Genomic DNA, 19,188 nt, shown 5'->3' with positions numbered 1-19,188 from the left:
CTATGTGGTGACCCTTGCCAGATGTTGGTGCCATGGTTTTGAACTTCTCTACCTCCTGTACTGTGATCCAAATAAACTTCTGTTCTTTATAAATTATCTAGTCTCTGGTATTCTATTCTGGCAGCAGAAAATGGACTAAGACAGAAAACTGGTACTCAAAAGTGGGGCTTTTGCTATAACAAATACCTGAAAACGTGGAAGTGACTTTCAAATTGGATAATGGGTAGATTTTGGAAGAATTTGGAGAAGTAGTCAAGAAAAATCTGTATTACTGTAACTCCAAAGGTTCTTGCCTTAGCCATGCCAAAGATATGTGGTGGCAGCCCGCGGTGACAGACAGACACGGATTGGACCGAGAGAAAAAAGCTGTAGTTTTATTGAGCAGAGTGACAGTACAAAGCTTCCACAGCATGGAAGGAGTCCCGAGCGGGTAGCCAGTGTTAGATTTTTTGATGACCTTTTAAGCTCTTTAAGGCGGGAAATAACGTGCAGTGGGAAGATGTTACCAGAGCAAGAAACAAAGACAATTAACATGTCTCAGATCTTAAGGAAAACCGGAATTGCAACTTAAGTTTTATCTACTTTATTTATTTATTTTTTTAAATTTTATTTTATTTTATTTTATTTTATTTATTATTATTATTATTATTATTATTATTATTAAACTTTAGGCTCTATGGTACATGTGCACAACGTGCAGGTAAGTTACATATGTATACATGTGCCATGCTGGTGCGCTGCACCCACCAACTCGTCATCTAGCATTAGGTATATCTCCCAATGCTATCCCTCCCCCCTCCCCCCACCTCACAACAGTCCCCGAAGTATGATGTTCCCCTTCCTGTGTTCATGTGTTCTCATTGTTCAATTCCCACCTATGAGTGAGAATATGCGGTGTTTGGTTTTTTGTTCTTGCGATAGTTTACTGAGAATGAATCTTGCAGCGGCATGGCGAAGGAGACAGGATCTCACAGGATTTTACAAATTGTGTTTACAAGGAATTGGAATTGGGAGCATAGATAAGGTCTGCTGGTCACAGAAAAATGGGCTTTTAACATTTCTTTTAGTTTCAGGGGTTGGGGAAGGGAGAGAGGGAGAGAGGACACAGGGAAGCTTACAGCCGAAGTTTCGCTGTTTATAGCTTTCTTGGGGAAGAAAACACATGCACAAATTCTGATGTTAGGAATATTTTAAGCACATATCTTCAGTATTATTCATCCAGGACCAAAGGAAGTCCTGATGCAGGAAATGAGTGAGTTTCACAGCTTTCTGAGCCCCTACTCAACCCAGGGAGCCCAGCTGGCACCTCCTCTCATTACCATGAATGAAGCATTAAAGGCAATTTTAGTTAGGGTTCAGAAGAAGAGAGGAGGTGTAGGAAAAGTCTGGAACTTCTTAGAGATTACTTATGTGATTTTGACCAGAAATCTGGTAGAAATATAGACAATGAAGGCCATTCTAAAGAGGTCTCATATGAAAATGAGGAACAAAGTATTGGAAACTAAAGTAAAGGCCATCCTTGTTATACAGTAGCAAAGACTTTGGTTGAATTGTGTTCATGTCCTTTGTGGAATACAGAATGTAACCGTGATGAACTAGAATATCTGCCAGAAGAAATATATAAGCAGTGAAGCATTAAGGCAGCTATGTGACTACCTTTAACCACATACAGTGAGATGTGAGGCAAAAGGAATAACTTAAAGATGTCATTTATAATTAAGTAGGAAGCAGAACAGAAAGATTTGGAAAATTCACAGTCTGGTCGTGTAAAAAGTGAAAAAGTATATTTGAAAGAGAATATTCAGGGTGTGGACAAGGAACCAAACCCTTTGCTAAAGAGATTAACATGAATAGAAAGAAGCCAGGTGTTATTTAGCAAAACAATGGGAGAAAGATCCTGAAGGCATTTCAAAGATCTTTGATGCTTCTCCTCCCATCACAGGCCCAAAGTTCTAGAAGAAAAGAATGGTTTGGGAGGATGGGCCTGGAGCATCCTCCACAGGTTCACTGCCCAGAGCCACCTTGGGACTCTGCTCCTTACATTCCAGTACAGTGTCCCTTGGCTACCTAAGCTGTGTCTTAAATGGGCTCAGGTGTGGCTAAACCACTTCTCTGGAAGACAAAAGCAGTAATCCTTAGCAGCCTCTCAGTTATTCGACTCTACATGAGTGAGAAGTAAATATTTAATATTCTAAGCCAGCTAGGTTTTAACTTATTTTATTTTTCTTTTTTTTATTAACATAGCCTTGGGCCAGGCGCGGTGGCCCACACCTGTAGTCCCAACACTTTGGGAGGCCAAGGCAGGCAGATCTCCTGAGGTCAGGAGTTCAAGAGCAGCCTGGCCAACATGGCAAACTCCCATCTCTACTAAACATACAAAAATTAGCCGGGCGTGGTGGCATGCACTTGTAATCCCAGCTACTCAGGAGGCTGAGGCAGGAGAATGATTTGAACCCCAGAGATGGAGGTTACAGTCAGCTGAGATTGCGCCACTGCACTCCAGCCTGGGTGACAGAGCGAGACTCCATCTCAAAACAAAAAACCAGAAAACATAGCCTTGTTTGGCCTATCCTAATGACTGTAAATATTGTTACAATATCATCTTCTAGTGGCTAACAGACCAGATTCTTTGAATTACTTGCACATAGTATGTGTATACTGTTTTCTCCCCCAGAGCATCTCTACAATTTTAGATAGTAATTCTACAGTCTTGCAAAATGCAAGAGCTTTTAGGGCATGGCTATCTCCACCAAGATTTCAAAGGTTGTTGCAGATAGCCTGGGGGGTCAGGGGGCCCAGGCAAAGACTTGCCGTAGGGGTGTAGTTGCTGCAAAGATCCCTTACTCTCTGCAGCATACATGTTACAGTGGCAAAGACCACTGCAGAGAGCCCCTACTATCATGGACCAGGGAAGTCATGGGAATGGGCCATCCCAAAGACCCAGAATTGTAGCGCCACCAGTGTGCAACTCCAGCCCTCCAGCCTGGGAAAGCTGCAGGCATGAGACTCCAAGTTTTGAAAGTTTATGGGTGGACCGAGCTCAGAAAAACAATAGGGGCAGGGCTGCCCAAGGCTTCAAGTGCCCAGCACTCCCAGTGTGACCAGGGTGCTTGGCATGAATTCAAATGGGATTATTCTGAAACTTTAGACTTTTGAGTTGGTGCTTTCAAAAAGTATTTTGGACTTGTTGGGATGGAATGAGTATACTTTTTGTATATGAGAAGGACATGTATTTTGGGAGCCAGGGGTGGAATGCTATAGTTTGAATGTATCCCACAAAGTTCATGTGTTAGAAACTTGATTGCAATTTTTAAAAATTTAACTTTTGTTTTAAGTTTGGGGTACATGTGCAGGTTTGTTATATGGATAAACTTTGTGTCATGGAGATTTGTTGTACAGATTATTTTGTCACCCAGCTACTAAGCCTAGTACCCAATAGTTATTTTTTTCTGCTCCTCTCCTTACTCCCACACTCCACCCTCAAATAGATCCCAATGTCTGTTGTTCCTTTCTTTGTGTTCATGAGTTCTCATAATTTACCTCCTACTTATAAGTGAGAACATGTAGTATTTGGTGTTCTGTTCCTGAATTAGTTTGCTAAGGATAATAGCCTCCAGCTCCATTAATGTCCCTGAAAAGGACATGGTCTTGTTCATTTCATGGCTGCATCGGTATATGTACCACATGTTTTTTTCCCAGTTTATCACTGATGGGCACTTACGTTGATTCCATGTCTTCGCTATTGTGAATAGTTCTGCAATGAACATATGTGTGTATGTGTCTTTACAATAGAACGATTTTTATTCTTTAGAGTATATACCCAGTAATGGGATTGCTGTGTCAAATGGTAGTTCTTAGCCCTTTGAGGAATTGTCACACTGCTTTCCACAATGGCTGAACTAATTTACACTGCCAACAAAAGTTTATATGCATTTCTTTTTGTTTGCAACCTTGCCAGCATCTGTTATTTTTTGACTTTTTAATAATAGCCATTCTGAATGATGTGAGATGGCATTGCATTGTGGTTTTGATTTGCATTTCTCTAATGATCAGTGATGTTGAGCTTTTTTCATATGATTGTTGGCTACATGTATATTTTCTTTTGAAAAATGTATGTTTATGTCCTTTGACCACTTTTTAATGGGGTTGTTCGTTTCTTTCTTGTAAATTTATTTAAGCTCCTGATAGATGCTGGATATGAGACCTCTGTTGTATGAGTAGTTAGTGAATACTTACTCCCATTCTGTAGCTTGTCTTTTTACTCTGTTGATGGTTTCTTTTACTGGGCATAAGCTCTTTAGCTTAATTAGGTCCCATTTGTCATGTTTTGTTGTTGTCGTAACTGCTTTTGGAGTCTTTGTCATAAAATATTTGCCCATTCCTATGTCCAGAATGGTATTGCCTAGTTTATCTTCCAGGGTTTTTATAGTTTTGGATTTTACATTTGTGATGGTTAATATTGAGTGTCAACTTGATTGCAAAGTATTGTTCCTGGGTGTGTCTGTGATAGTGTTGCCAAAGGAGATTAACATTTAAATCAGTGGACTGGGAGAGGCAGACCCACCCTCAATCTGGGTGGGCACCATCTAATCGACTGCCAGAGTGGCTAGAATAAAGTGGGCAGAAGAAAGTGGAATGAAGAGACTTGCTGATTCTTCCAGTCTTCATCTTTCTCCCGTGCCAGATACTTCCTGCTCTCAAACAACAGACTCCGAGTACTTCAGCCTTTGGACTCTTGGACTTAACACCAGCGGTTTGCCAGGGGCTCTTGGGCCTTTGGCCACAGACTGAAGGCTACACTGTTGGCTTCCTTACTTTTAAGGTTTTGGGACTTGGACTGGTTTCCTTGCTCCTCAGCTTGCAGGTGACCTGTTGTGGGACTTCACCTTATGATCGTTGTGAGTCAATTCTCCTAATAAACTCCCCTTCATACACACATATCATATTTGTTCTGTCCCTTTAGAGAACTCTGACTAATAAAACATGTAAGTCTTTAAACCATCTTGAGTTAATTTTTGTTTATGGTATAAGAAAGGGGTCTAGTTTCAATCTTCTGCATATGACTAGCCAGTTATCCAAGCACTGTTTATTGAAAAGGCAATTTTTTCCCCATTGCTTGTGTTTGTCAGGTTTGTTGAAGATCAGATAGTTGTAGGTGTGCAGCCTTATTTCTGGGTTCTCTATTCTGTTCCATTGGTCTATGTGTCTGTTTTGTATCACTACCATACTATTTTGGTTACTGTAGCCCAGTAGTATAGTTTGAAGTCTGGTAATGTGATGCCTCCAGCTTTGTTCTTTTTGCTTAGAATTACCTTGGATTTTGTGGGATATGATGAGGTTTCTCTTCAAATAGCCTGATCAATCTTTTAATTCATAGTACCCCACCTATTTTTCCCCCCCTTTTTCTCCTTTTTCCTTTCTGCCTTTATTAGATGCCCAGGCATGCCACAGTACCAGGCGTTATCAGTACCAGCTCACATTCCTTTCCTTATTTGGAAAGAAGACTAACTTTCTAGCTCGCTACAGATACCCCTTCCCCTTTCTCTCTCTTTCTTTTATGTGCCCACCTTATCTAAAAAAATTCAAATGTTTAGCCAACCGGGATTAGTTTAGATTGTAGGACCCGATCCCGGCCAATGAGGAAAGGGTACTGGGACAGGACTTGAGCCAGAATTAAAGGCTCTCGTGCCCCTTGTTCAGGTGTGCTCTCAGGGCGACTGGCCAAGGAGGCACCCCTTTGCGCAGAAGTAAAATTTCTTTGCTAAGAATCCTTTGTTTGAGTGTTCAATTTCCTTAGGATTTTGAGCGTTATTCCTAACAATATTTAGGCTCTTATTTTGTTCCATATGAATTTTAAAATAGTTTTTTCTATGATACTGATTTTTCATGTCTATGAGCATAGAATGTTTTTCCATTTGTTTGTTTCACCTTTGATTTCTCTGAGCCGTGTTTTGTAATTCTCCTTATAGAGATCTTTCACCTTCCTTGTTAGCTGTATTCCTACATATTTTATTCTTTTTTTGGCAATTGTGAATGGAAGTTCATTCCTGATTTGGCTCTTGGCTTAGTGTTGTTGGTGTATAGGAATGCTAGCGATTTTTGCACATTGATTTTGTATACTGAGACTTGCTGAAGTTGTTTATCAGCTTAAGAAGCTTTTGAGCTGAGACTATGGGGTTTTCTAGATACAGGATCATGTCATCTGCAAACAGGGATAGTTTGACTTCCTCTCATTCTGTTTGCATGCCCTTTATTTCTTTCTCTTGTCTGATTGCCCTTGACAGGACTTCCAATATACTATGTTGAATAGAAGTGGTGAGAGAGGGCATCCTTACCTTGTGCTGGTTTTCAAGGGGAATGTTTCCAGCTTTTGCCTATTCAGTATGATGTTGGCTGTGGGTTTTTCATAGATGGCTCTTGTTATTTTGAGGTATGTTTTTTAAATACCTAGTTTATTGACAGTTTTTAACATGAAGGGGTGTTGATTTTTATCAAAAGCCTTTTCTGCATCTATTAAGATAATTAAGTGGCTTTTGTCTTTAGTTCTGTTTATGTGATAAATCACATTTATTGATTTGTGTATGTTGAACCAACCTTGCATCCCAAACTAGAAGAGGTACAGAGGTACTGCCACCTGAAGTTGCTCCATCAGAGAGGAATGACAGAGGTGGTTAAACCTCAGAGGGTATGGTTAAGGGTTGTATATAGGGAAACTAGAAACTTGAGAGTATAATTTTATTTACTCAGAGTAGAAATTTATCTACCTTTTAGAAAATTAAGAAACATAATGTGACATTATGGAATAAGTCTACTACTACTATACACATGCAATTACTTATTTGTGATTTTTCAATTCATGATAAAAAATTTAGTTATTTTTTTCTGTTAAGATTTATAGGTTTTATCCAACTTATTCTCCAAAAAATAGACTACTAGATATTAAGAACTTACACCAGTATGTATGTGTTAACATTTTACCATACTTTTTTAAGTCTTTCTGTTGTAAAAGAGTCAACCACTACCATGAGGGTAATGTGCATCCTTCAAGTCAACTGTTTTCTACTTTTACATACACATATGGTAAGTTTTAAAGGTTCACAAAAGCTGAATCATGTTGTCTTATCTGTTTTAACAAACAAACAACCTATTCTATCTGGTTATTCAGTGTGCTCTGTTTCTGACATGACATCTACAGAAATGTAAAGGCCTCCTCATCTGCTTGCCAACTTTATGTTTCCTTCCATATCCTCTGTATTAGTCACATAATTTTTACCTCCACAAGACCATCCTGCAGGTCCATTGGTAGTTTCCATGCCTCTCTTAGTAATCCATGAACTCATGAACACTTATGTACCCGATTTATGGTCATGGGAGACACAGGTTATCTTCAGCCCTTTTGCACCTAGAAGTACTACATAGTTATTTCTGATTTACAACTACTTCATGGTATTGAAGCTTGCTATCTTTGCAGGTATCATCTTTGAAAAGAAGGTGGTGTACATATTCCATGTTCTGGGATCCTTAACCCTATCTGGGGCTTCTATTTTCTCCTAGGAGTGAGTTGAAGAAAGTGGGTACATGGCAAACATCTCCACACACCCAACATTCACTCATGTCTTTCTTGCTTTATTATCAACTTTCTCCCCAAGACTCTTTCCCTCCAAGCATGGTATCTTTATCCGGTCTTATTGGGGAACCAGGAAAAATCTTCTAACTTAACACACCCTCCTGTTAAATATTTTTTTCTTATACCATAATTAATGATCTTTGAGTTTATGATGTAAGATTTTAGTCTTACAACTCCAGAGTAGGGCTATAATGGGCCAGATTAGAGATGGTTACAGGATGAGAATAAATTCAGAGAAATAAAGAACACCCCAGATAATATGTCAATTCATTACACTATTAAACAAGCAAAAGCAAAAAAGCGTATCTTCCTTCTAACAAAATTGGAGCATGTTTGGCACAGATGTCTGAGTTAACAAGTCAGGCTAATGAGAAAAAAAAATAGTTAGCATTTAAGGATTTGGCCTAAGCCTCCCCAAAAAATTAGAAAAAGAACATCTGGGCCAGACGCAGTGGCTCATGCCTGTAATCCCAGCACTTTGGAAGGCTAAGGTGGGTGGATTACCAGAGCCCAAGAGTTCTAGACCAGCCTGGGACTGGTCTAGATGTGGGACCCCATCTCCACAAAAGATAAAAATAAAACAATTACCTGGGCATGGTGGTGCCACACCTGTAGTTCCAGCTGCTTGGGAGGCAGAGGCAGAAGGATTTCTTGAGCCTGGGAGGTCGAGCCTGCAGTGAGCCATGATGCCATGATTGCACCACTGCACTCCAGCCTGGGTGACAGAGTGAGATCCTGTTTCAAAACAAAACAACAACAACAAAAATAAATAAAGAAAGAAAGAAAAGAAAAAATATCCTTGGGGTTGCAGTGTGCGACATGGTACAATTTTTACTTTTTCGTATTTTTATTTAAATATAAATTGATACAGCATAATATTCATCCACTGAAATTTTAGAATCCGTGTTTTGAAAATTATATTCATAGAGTTGTGTAACCATAACCACAATCTTAGTTTAGAACATTTTCATTACCATGAAAAGAAACCCCATAAACCTAAATAGTCACTCATTTCCTATTTCCTGCCAGCCCTCATCTCCAGCCCTAGCAAACCATTAATGTACTTTAAGTCTCTATAGATTTTCCTATTCCGAACATTAATATAAATAGTATCATAAAATATTGGGCCTTAGAAACCAAACCCTTGCCAAGCAAAGCTGTGAGGACAGCACCATCACTCGAGAGGATCTAAAAGGTGGGAACCCTTGCTCCAGTGGATCCAGAAGGTTAGACCTCTTCCGCAGTGTGTATTGATGTTGGTACCTCCAACCCTGTTGGGCCTGGAGGGCAGAGCATCTAGCCAAAGAGGTTTATTCCTGAGCCTTAAAATCTTATGGAGTTTCCCTTATAGTTTGAACTTATGACCTGTCACTCCTGTTTTTCTTTCCTACTTCTCCATAGCAGAATGGGACTCTCTCCTATGCCTGTCCCATTGTTATATTTTTATAAGCAAATTAACATGTTTGGTTTCATAGGTTCACAGCTGAAGGCAAATTTGCTGTAGAATAAGTCATACCTTACCGGGCACAGTGGCTCATGCCTGCAATCCTGGCACTTTGGGAGGCCGAGGTGGGTGGATCACGAGGTCAGGAGCTCAAGACCAGCCTGGCCAACAGGGTTGGAACCCCATTACTACTAAAAGTACAAAAGTTAGCCTGGCATGGTGGCAGTGAGCTGAGATCATGCCACTGCACTCCAGCCTGGGTGAAAGATTGAGACTCTCTCAAAAACAAAAAAAGAATAAGTCTCACCCATATCTGATTTAGATATTTAGACAAAACATGGGAATTTAGGCTTTTGAGTTGATTCTGGAAAGAGTTAAGAGTTTTGGGACTGTTGGAATGGATTAATGTATTTTGCATATGAGAAGGACATGATTTGAGGGGATTAAGGAACTGAACGTTATGGACCGAATGTTTGCGTCCCCGCAAATTCCTATGTTGAAACTGTTCCCACCCCCAACATGATGATATTCGAAGGTGAGGCCTTTGGAGGGTAATTAGGATTAAATGAGAGCAGAACCCTCATGAATGAGATTAATAAATTTCTAAGAATCTTGAAAGAATGTCCTTTCTGCTCTTCACTTTGTGAAGATACAAAGAGAAATTGGCAGTCTAAAACACAAAATACATTTCTGTTGCTTATAAACTAACCTATCTATGGTATTTTTGGTATGGAAGCCCAAGCTAAGACAGTGTCTATTCAGGTTGTTTGTTTTATTATTGTTGATTTCTATGTATATTTTGGATAACTGTCCTTTATCAGACACGCCTTTTGCAAATATTTGTTCCCAGTCTGCGGCTTCTCCTTTCATTCTCTTGACAGTGTATTTTACACAGCAAAGTTTTTGAGTTTAATGAAGTTCAGCTTATCAAGTCTTTCTTTCATAGACTATGTCTTTAATGTTGTATCTAAAAAGTTATTACCAAACCCAAGGTGATCTAAAGTTTCTCCTATGTTATCTTTTAGGAGATTTTAGGTTTACACTTTACATTTAGATCTGTGATCAAATTTAAGTTAATTTTTATGAAGAGTGTAATGTCTGTCTAGATTCATTTTTTAAATATGGATGTCTCGTTTTCCAGCACCATTTGTTGAAAAGCCCATCTTTTTTCCATTGTGTTGCCTTTGTTCCTTGGTCAAAGATCAGTTGACTATATTTATGTGAGTCTATTTATAAGATGTCCATTCTGTCCCATTGATCTATTTGTCTGTTATTTTGCCAATTTCACACTCTCTTGATTACTGTAGCTTTATAGTAAGTTGTAGTTGGGTTGTGCCAGTCCTCCAATTTTGTTCTTTAATTTCGTGTTGACTATTTTGGGTATTTTGCTTCTCCATATAAACTTTAGTCAGTTTCGCAAGATCAATGTACTTTTAAATGTGAAAAATCTCAAATGTAACCATCTCATTCTATCTTCTACTCCTCTTTTTTTATATATTTCCCATTATTAAACGTTTTGTGCTGTACTCTGTGTAGTGTACTCAGGCTTTCCCTCCAGTTTATTATCTTCTTATTTGTGCGTCATCTGCTACTTTACCTCCCCAGTGAATTTTTAAGTATTTAAAGTGTCCATTTCTGGATGTTCCTGGCTTTCTTTCCCTAGGAGAAGTCTCAAGACCCTGTCTTAATGATTCTTGTCTACACATTGGTGTTAAAATCTTTGCCCTCAGTGGTTATAACTAAGTTCATTAACTCCAAGATGATCTCTAGTACCATCTGAGTTTATTATTGTTTTCTAAGTTCCCTCTGATTTCTAGCATCTAAAGATTTGCCTTTATTTCTATGGAGTGTAGCTATGTACCTAAATTTTGTGTTATCTCATCTCTCTGTGTTTTTAATGTGTGTATATATTTGTGGATAGAATCAGAGAGACAGACCTCTGCCTTTACTTATTTGGCCATGTTTCCAGTGCTGTTATTTGAATCCCATTCTCATAAAATACCCAGTCTTTGATGCCATCAAAAATCTATTCATTCATTTTTTCCACAATTATTTACTGAATACCAATTTTGTATTAGAATCTAGACAGACACTGGGGATACTATAATGAATAAAACTAAAATTCATGTGAGAGATTATAGTTTAGAGGAGGAGAATTGTCTGTGTCTACTGGCTCAGACGTTCTCTCAATTGTGCAACTTACTATGCATTGGATTAGCCAGGATGGTTCTATGAATTCATATGAACTTGCTCAGCCTGACTGGCTTTTCAGCCTCATCTCATTATGCAGACTTGACAAAATTGAAACAAGTCTAAGTGGATTTGTGAAGATATGGCTTTCAAAGATCTCCATGTGATATTATCTTTCAGCTTTATTTTAAAATAAGACTAATTGTGATTTGATGGCCAGAATTCATGTGTTCCCATTCTGGTAAGATATAATTAGCTCTGGTCAAGTTAGTCTTTTTTAACCACCCAGCTATAAACTGAATTTAACATATGAAACAGGGCTATTTAAATGAAGGTCTCCATGGCCTTAGATGAAATGTAAATTTGGCAAACTCAGGTGGCTTTTGTATAGGTGAAGCCATTTAATTCTGATTCTCCATCACTTAAAATATAATCCAAATTTTATAGGCTTGGATTTGGTACAAATTTCATAAACTTAGTTTTAATTAGTTTATATCACTAGGGTCCTAAACACAGCAGATCTTTAATAGATGTTTATGTCAAGGGGCTAATATCTGAAAAATACTAATGTGCTTTTATTTTTTAATTTTTACCCATTTATACCTTCTCCATATTCAGCTGTATGTACCCATTTCAGTCATTGTTTACATGTGCTGTGTGTGTGTGTGTGTGTGTGTGTGTGTTTCTGTGTGTGTGTGTTAAGGGAGGTGATTAGGACTATGACAGAAAAAAATAGAGAGTGTCAATATTAAACATTTAGCACCATGAGCAGGACTTTTTCCTAGTCTGTAGCAGGCCATAATCTTAAAAAGCAAGCATTGTTAAGAGAGAAAAAGCTTTAACACTTTTATTAATATTACTAAAATTCATAAATCATAATTATATATATTTATGGTGTACAAAATGATATTTTGGTATATGCATACAGTGTGGGATGATTAAATCAAGCTAATTAAACATATTGTCACCTTACCCGTAATTCACTGCAGTGAGATATTTGAAATTTTAAAAACATTTTAAAAACTTTCCTTTGAAATATGGAGATCCATGCTTGCAAATTAGGTAGTGCCTGTGATATCTTCCACAGACAAGAGGGGAGATGCTCCTTCCATCTTTTAAGTTGGGACTTAGTGTCTCCAGCAGTGTGGACAGGATGTAAAGAAAATTCACTACGAAGAGAAATAGCAACTGAAAAATCTCTTCTACCACAGGTAATGTGATTGGGAGAAAGTAAACATAGAATGATGACAGTTGAGGACATATGTGTTTCATGGTCTTTTTTTTTTTCTTTACCTAGACTAAGATCTCAAGGTAGGAGTCTTGTTAGAGAACTTAAAATGAAATCCAGAGTCACAGAGGTTTTTTTCTATATTGTATTTGGAACTCCAGAAGGAAACTGTCTTTCAGTGTTCCCTCCATACCAAAAAGGGGCAACAGCCACACCTGAGTCAGATTGATAAATGGCATTGTTGTGTGGAGAAAGGATCTGAATTTAGTGCCCCAGAGTCTCCTTCAGCTTCTGTGTGGTATAGAAGTTTTGTAGAAGTTCTTGCATGCCCTGTGGAAATACAGGAAGGTGACAGACAGTGTTAGAGAATCATCATGATGCATGCTGAGAGTTGCAGAGTAGGGAATCCTGAACATGGTCATAGTGATTACAGAAAAAAATCAAGAAGCAACATTGTCTTTCAGATCTGAGTATAGTAAATGTGTGAGCCCTTACACTCTTGAAAGAATATATAAATAACATCTTTCCTATACATATTTGTTTAAACTAGCCCTGATAGGTTATCTCTGCTAAAGCATGTCAGAAAGGGCCCGCTCTTACTCCTCCTTTTGCCAATTAAGTTTGACTGAGACAAGCACAGTTATGTTTGAGTGCCCTGGGCCTCTGCAGGTCTCTATTCTGATGGCTCACATCTGCTCAGATTTTGGCAGCTCATCTAGGGCATTGTCTTAGTTCATTTTCTGAGGCTTAAAACAGAACCTGGGTAATTTATAAAGAAAAAGAATTAATTTCTTACAGTTAGGCAGGCTGAGAAGTCTGAGGTTGAGAGGCCATATCTGGGATGGCCTTTTTGTTGGTAAGAACTGTCAGGTAAGTCCCAAGGTAACACATAGCATCACATGACCAGGGGACATACGGTGCACCCTGAGCATGCTAGCTTAGGTCACTCTTCCTTCCTTTTCATATAAAGTCACCAGCCCTCCACTCTTATAATAATCCATTAATCCATGAATGGATTAATCCATTCGGGAGGGCACAGGCCTCATGGCCCAATCACCTCGTAAGGGCCCTGCCTCTCAATACTGCTACATTAGGAGTTAAGTTTCAACATGAGTTTTCGAGGGAAAAAAATATTCAAACCACAGCAGCCACAGTGGCCTGAACACCATTTTTAAATGCAGCTATGAAGGGGTAGCCCTGGGAAACATACATGTCTCTTCTACGGGTCAATACTTGATCAAGTCCAGCTATGCCATTGAGACGAGAGTATTCAACTTTCTCTTTCCTCTTGTCCATGCATGACTCTAGACACAGTCTGCCATTTGGTAGCACCTCGTTGTTACTAGAGGATTGGCAAGCTAGGCTGCAAAAGGTCCTTTGATCTTTTCCATTGGTTGACACCCACATTTAACTTAACAGGCCAAGCTGTGCATTGGCGATAAAGGTTTAGGTAACTCTACTTCTACACTGATTTTAATAAGGTGTGAATTCAAAAGACCTAACAGGGCTGTATATGTGTTTCACAGCCTCTCTATGTCTCTATCTTCACCTCTAGAACTGCAGAAATCTATAGCTCTCTCTTTAGAATTAGAGAAAATGGCAGGTGTAAGAAGAAATAAAGGAGTGGAATTCTATTTTTGTGTTTAAGTATTTTAGTGATATAGGAAATGTAAAATCAAAAGTCCATTCAGGTTGTACTTGATATATTCTAAAGCCACACTATAGCGAGAGGAAATAAAGTTTATTTAAATTCAATTTGTCAAAGTACAAATATCTTTGTACAACTTACGTTGTTCTTTCTTAAAACTTAAAAGCTAGTAGTATATTTTACAAGCATTTCTCCAGATTTTGATTTCACAATCCACAATAAAGAGACTGTTTAAAAGAACTTATTTGTAGAAATTCTAAAATTGTGCATTTACTTGGAAAGTTACTTCCACAAAGGGTTTTTCTATATTTCATCTTAGTTGTATAATTAAATGGAATAAATGCAAGAATTACACATAAAATACTATTCAACTAGCCATTTTTGCTTTTTAAAACTTAAAAAGTCTTTTTTTTTTTTTTTTGTACAGCACACATATCCTAACATTTTCTACTGGATAATATAACAGTAACAGAAAAGCATGTGTTGGTACAAAAAAGATAACTATAGAATTGACCAGGCTTATTGAATATTTTCGTGTTCCCATGTGTTAACACTGAGTAACATCCTCAATTTTAATGTACTTTAACAATTGTTTTGTTTTTGAAAACTTGTTTAACTTAACGATATTTGTTTATAGAGTTAACATAAATGTTTGAGGAGAACATTACATTCTATACAAGTGAGGCCCTGACACTCTGAAGCTGAGGTCACAGTTTGTATCAATATGATAAATATTCATTATTTCATTGTATAGGCTGTGTATATGAAATTACAATAATACTTTGCTGGTAACAAATCTAACAAGACAATATGTTAAGAAATATCAAATTTATATGTGTGCTCTGGCAGATGAGCAAACCTGTAAAAATTTTGACATACCGTGATCAACATAACAAGTTTTGTCAAAGAGCCATTATTTTTTTTAGCTTCAACACAGTAAAAGCTTTCCTCTTGGTAAATGTAAGGAATTGTTTAGCTCTTTGGGATATTATTTGAATAGGAGAATAATGGCTTACTAAAAATCAGACTATTTTAAGCTTCAGATGTTACCTTTTATATTTCTATGTTCTAGATAATAAGAGTATTTAAAAAAAAAAACTGAAAATGTTTTTAACTTCTAAGGCTCTTACCTTGAAATGTATTAATGCTTTTATAACCCGCACACTGTTGCCATCATCAATTTTCATTAAATATTTTAGCATTTTGTAGTAATGGGGCTATATCTAGACTATGGGATTTCCTTTTATATTATCAGCTGCAAAAGCACATATACTTAATAATTCATATGTAATTCATGTTTTAAAACGTTTTGGCTTCACAAATGAAAGCAATTGTAACTACAAATTAAAATGATACAACAATTTTCCAGTCTGATTATTAATTGCAGGAAAAAGAACATGTATTTCTTTCTCCCTGTGTCCTACTCAGTTTCTTGAAATTATCCAGTTTCATTCCATTTGATAAAGATAGATAGCTTTAGGGTAGCTTCACCACTACAACACATGCACCAGCTCTTCCAATGTTAACAGGAACTTCCTAAAACACAAAACAAGAAACAAAACACTGTTGGAACTCCGATTTCAGCATAATATAAAATATTATATTCAATATAGTTGAAGAAGTCCTTACTTATTTTGGTCTAACATCAGCTTGTCTAAAGATGAGATAAACTGCAGCCTAGATAACAGTGTAGTGTGTTGGAAAAAACACAGCCTTTAGAATGGTAAAAACCTGAGTTTGAGGATCAAGTGATCTTAAGTAAATTTCATCTCTCTGATAATATTCTCACTTGAAAAATTACACCTAATTATACTAACACGTCAAGGTTTTTGTGATGAGTGAGTGAAATAATGAATGACAATTTGCACTTAGTAGTTATAATCCCACCATCTGTTAGTTCTCTTTCACTCTTTTCAAGATCACACGATGAAACAGTGACACAGCCAAAAATATAATCTAGGACTCTTAGCTACTTGTCTACAATCTTCAGAAAAATAAATCCCATAAGCTGGTCAAACATCTTGATTATTGTATTTGTCCTAACACCTTGCATGATATTTTTTTTCCTTCGATTTCTGGTTGGTCCTAAGCATTGATAAAACAGCAGCTACCTACATTGTAGCATTTGAGGGTTTCTGAGTCTTAATGAATCAGATTATTGGAGAAGAGAGATTAAAATCTCATTATCAGCTGTCATTATATTAACACCAATTTATTTAGAGCAACAGACAGCTGTACCCTGTAGAATACAGAGTAGCATGAAGTCAGTAGAAGGGAAGATGAAGTTAGGTACCAAATACAAGGTTTGCCTGTTTATGGAGATGGTAAAGAGTTAATCATACTTTATGTTTTTTGTTAACTCATCATTTAATTGACAAAGCATTATTAAATATTTTAGACTAAATCTAGGGCTATCACTGGCAAAGCAGTCAAAAGGGTCAAATTTGCCTTTAACATCTCAAAGATGCCATTTCAATGCTATTTTTTGTATTCTCCTTGAAATTAGCTCTAATAGATGTGCAGCACTTTTGAGAGGTTTTAATTCTGGTCTCTTATTGTTTACTAAATTATTGACTGACTGAAGAATTTAGGAGTATTGCAGTCTGCACAGTCTCTATATGGTAAAGATTGAAGGCTTGCCTCCTGGGTGCCAGCCAATAAAAAGGGCAGATATTTGTGGAAGAGGATGTTACCCTTTGGTTCTCAGGTCACAACATATACATAAAAAGTTGGCCATGGTAAAATGCTTTATTTTATTTATTTATTACTGAAGTATTTTATTGGATTCACTTATTTTCTTTAAAGGGAATGCTCTCATGAAGTCAAGAGAATGGTCTGTCCTCTTTTATATAAGTACTGATGGGTCCTGCTATCGACTATCCTGTCATATTGTATCAACTAGATCAACTTGTAATTCTCTAAGGCATAGATAGAGCACATACTATAAATTTCACTAAAAGATCTTGTTAGGGCCTAGAGAAGAGAATACAATTAATTTCAAAAATATATTTTAATATCTTCTTTTTAAAATGTGAAATATAGTAATTTGAATATTTTAATTTGAATACCTCTTTCCATTCATTTCTCTGTGCATCATATGACTCAACTGTGTTCAAATAAGTATGTCCATCATATCCTCCAACCACATAGAGTTTGTCTCCAAGGGTGCACACAGCAACAGCATCTCGAGGAACACTCAGAGGTGCCACAGTTGACCATGAATCACTTTTTGGATCATACCTTAAGGGATTTAGAAAGATAATTGGGAGGAAAAGTCCAATAGAGTTACAGTTGAAAATAACAGACATTCTCAAAATGTATACCTATCTGAAACACAGGATTAAAAACACTTTATACAAATATCAAATGTAGATTGGATAATATTAAGGATATGTGCATGACAAAATTACCTTCAGCCACTAGGTGTCTCTCAAAGCTTATTGAAAAAGTTTCCCTATCCAAGATACCACGCACTTCATTAATCAGTGCTTAGATAAACTTTGAGGAAATTTCACATATTGTGATCCTGGCATTATATAAAAAAGTCTCCTCTCATTTAGTAGTCTGATTGAAGAGCTTTTTTTTTATTATTTATTTGCCGAAGTTATACATAAGATGTCTGATCCATTTTATATGAGAACTCATATTTTAAAGTAAACCTGAATATAATTGCCTTTCTATTTTTGCTGTATGAAATGTAGTACTTTGGTTTTAATACTATTTGCAGATAGAATGGTCATAGACTTATCCTGTGTTTTTGCCTGCTGAGAGTTCTTATTTATCTTCAGTGGAGTCAAGGTTAATTGTTTTCTATTTTAATCTGAAGTTAACTCCTTATCCCCAAACCTCTTTAGTAAGCAAAATGAAAAATAATTCAGTAAGTAATATTAATTAACATATTTTCTAGAAATTCTTTCCTAATCTTTGAAGCTTATTTTTAAAAATATATAACACTAAAATCTAAGAGGTGAACAATGAAGAAAACTCATAAAATTATACACAAAAATGCTCCCTGACTTTATATTGGCCTATTTGTAAAAGCCTAATGAAATATATTGATTTTACAAAGGAGATTTTCATTTATCACTTTCCACTGATATATTTGTATTACCCCCTCTAACCACTGTTTGTATCTCTTTAATGATATTCTAAATCATCTGATTTCAGCTTCCATCTGAAATCGGTCTCACGTCTACAATTTTAAAAATATTATCTGAAATCAGCAATAACTCAGACAACTTAAATTCTATATCATTGAGTGTCATGTAGCATATCACTTTAAATTCAGATGTTATGGTAAAAGTCAGAGCTAGAAAATCCATAGCTGCATGCTCTGGCTAAGCCAAATCTTCAAAACAATTGCTATTGTTAATTGATGCTTCACTCAGCTGACAGTCAGGGTACACACACAGATGAATCATGAACCAAAACTCATGGAAGGATTTCCTCATAAATTTGCATCCAAAGACCCAAGACTTTTCTGCATGGGCATGGTAACTAATGCTCAAAATCTGGCTAACATTATTATTATCTGGATGCTGCTTGATTAAGAAGAGGAGTTTGGGGAATGTTGAATCTTTTGAAGAAAAACTAATTGGTAATGTGGTTATCATCTGTAAAGATACACAGGAGCAGTTATTAAAGACAAAAGTAGTCACCACATATTCAACTTAAAATAGCATTACTTCTCTTCCTTGTTTCTCTTTTGCTTTTCTGTCTCCCTTACTTTGAATGTAAGTATATATATTCTAGAGGAAATGAAATTGATCCTGAAGTCAAGAGAATGAGTCATGGTCTTATTTTCCCACTTAGAGTAACTAGGAATCATTTGCTTGATTTATTTGCCTCAATTTTCTCATTAACATTATAGTAATAGTGATCCCTGACCCAACCAATGTGATGGTTTTAGAAAACTTTAATTTAAATTATTATCATAAGAAATTGGGTATGCCAAAAGTGTTTTAGCAAAAAAAAAAAAAAGCATTAGAAAAATTGTTCAAGACGTGGAAATGAAGATTATCTGATTCCATAGAGGCTGGATGGACCTTTAA

At 36.8% G+C, this 19,188-nt stretch overlaps 1 protein-coding gene across 2 annotated transcripts in view; it reads right to left on the bottom strand.

The window, feature by feature from the left end:
* Positions 1 to 12,279: 12,279 nt before the first annotated feature.
* The window catches only part of KLHL4 (kelch like family member 4), a 159,023-nt gene continuing 152,114 nt past the window's right edge, over positions 12,280 to 19,188 (bottom strand). Inside the window, exons 10-11 of one of the 2 annotated variants that reach the window (XM_024241144.3) lie at positions 17,206 to 17,377; positions 12,280 to 12,819 (exon numbers count right to left, since the gene is read on the bottom strand). In XM_024241144.3, the coding sequence (XP_024096912.1) occupies positions 12,754 to 12,819; positions 17,206 to 17,377 (238 nt within the window). In that variant the 3' untranslated portion in view covers positions 12,280 to 12,753. Of the gene's footprint in view, positions 12,820 to 14,509; positions 15,674 to 17,205; positions 17,378 to 19,188 lie in introns of those variants that run through there. The other variant, XM_002831856.6, reaches the window with a different exon arrangement.

The sequence above is a fragment of the Pongo abelii genome, chromosome X (assembly GCF_028885655.2).
Source record: "Pongo abelii isolate AG06213 chromosome X, NHGRI_mPonAbe1-v2.0_pri, whole genome shotgun sequence".
Lineage (NCBI taxonomy): Eukaryota > Metazoa > Chordata > Mammalia > Primates > Hominidae > Pongo > Pongo abelii.
This window is presented reverse-complemented; position numbering and strand designations above follow the sequence as displayed.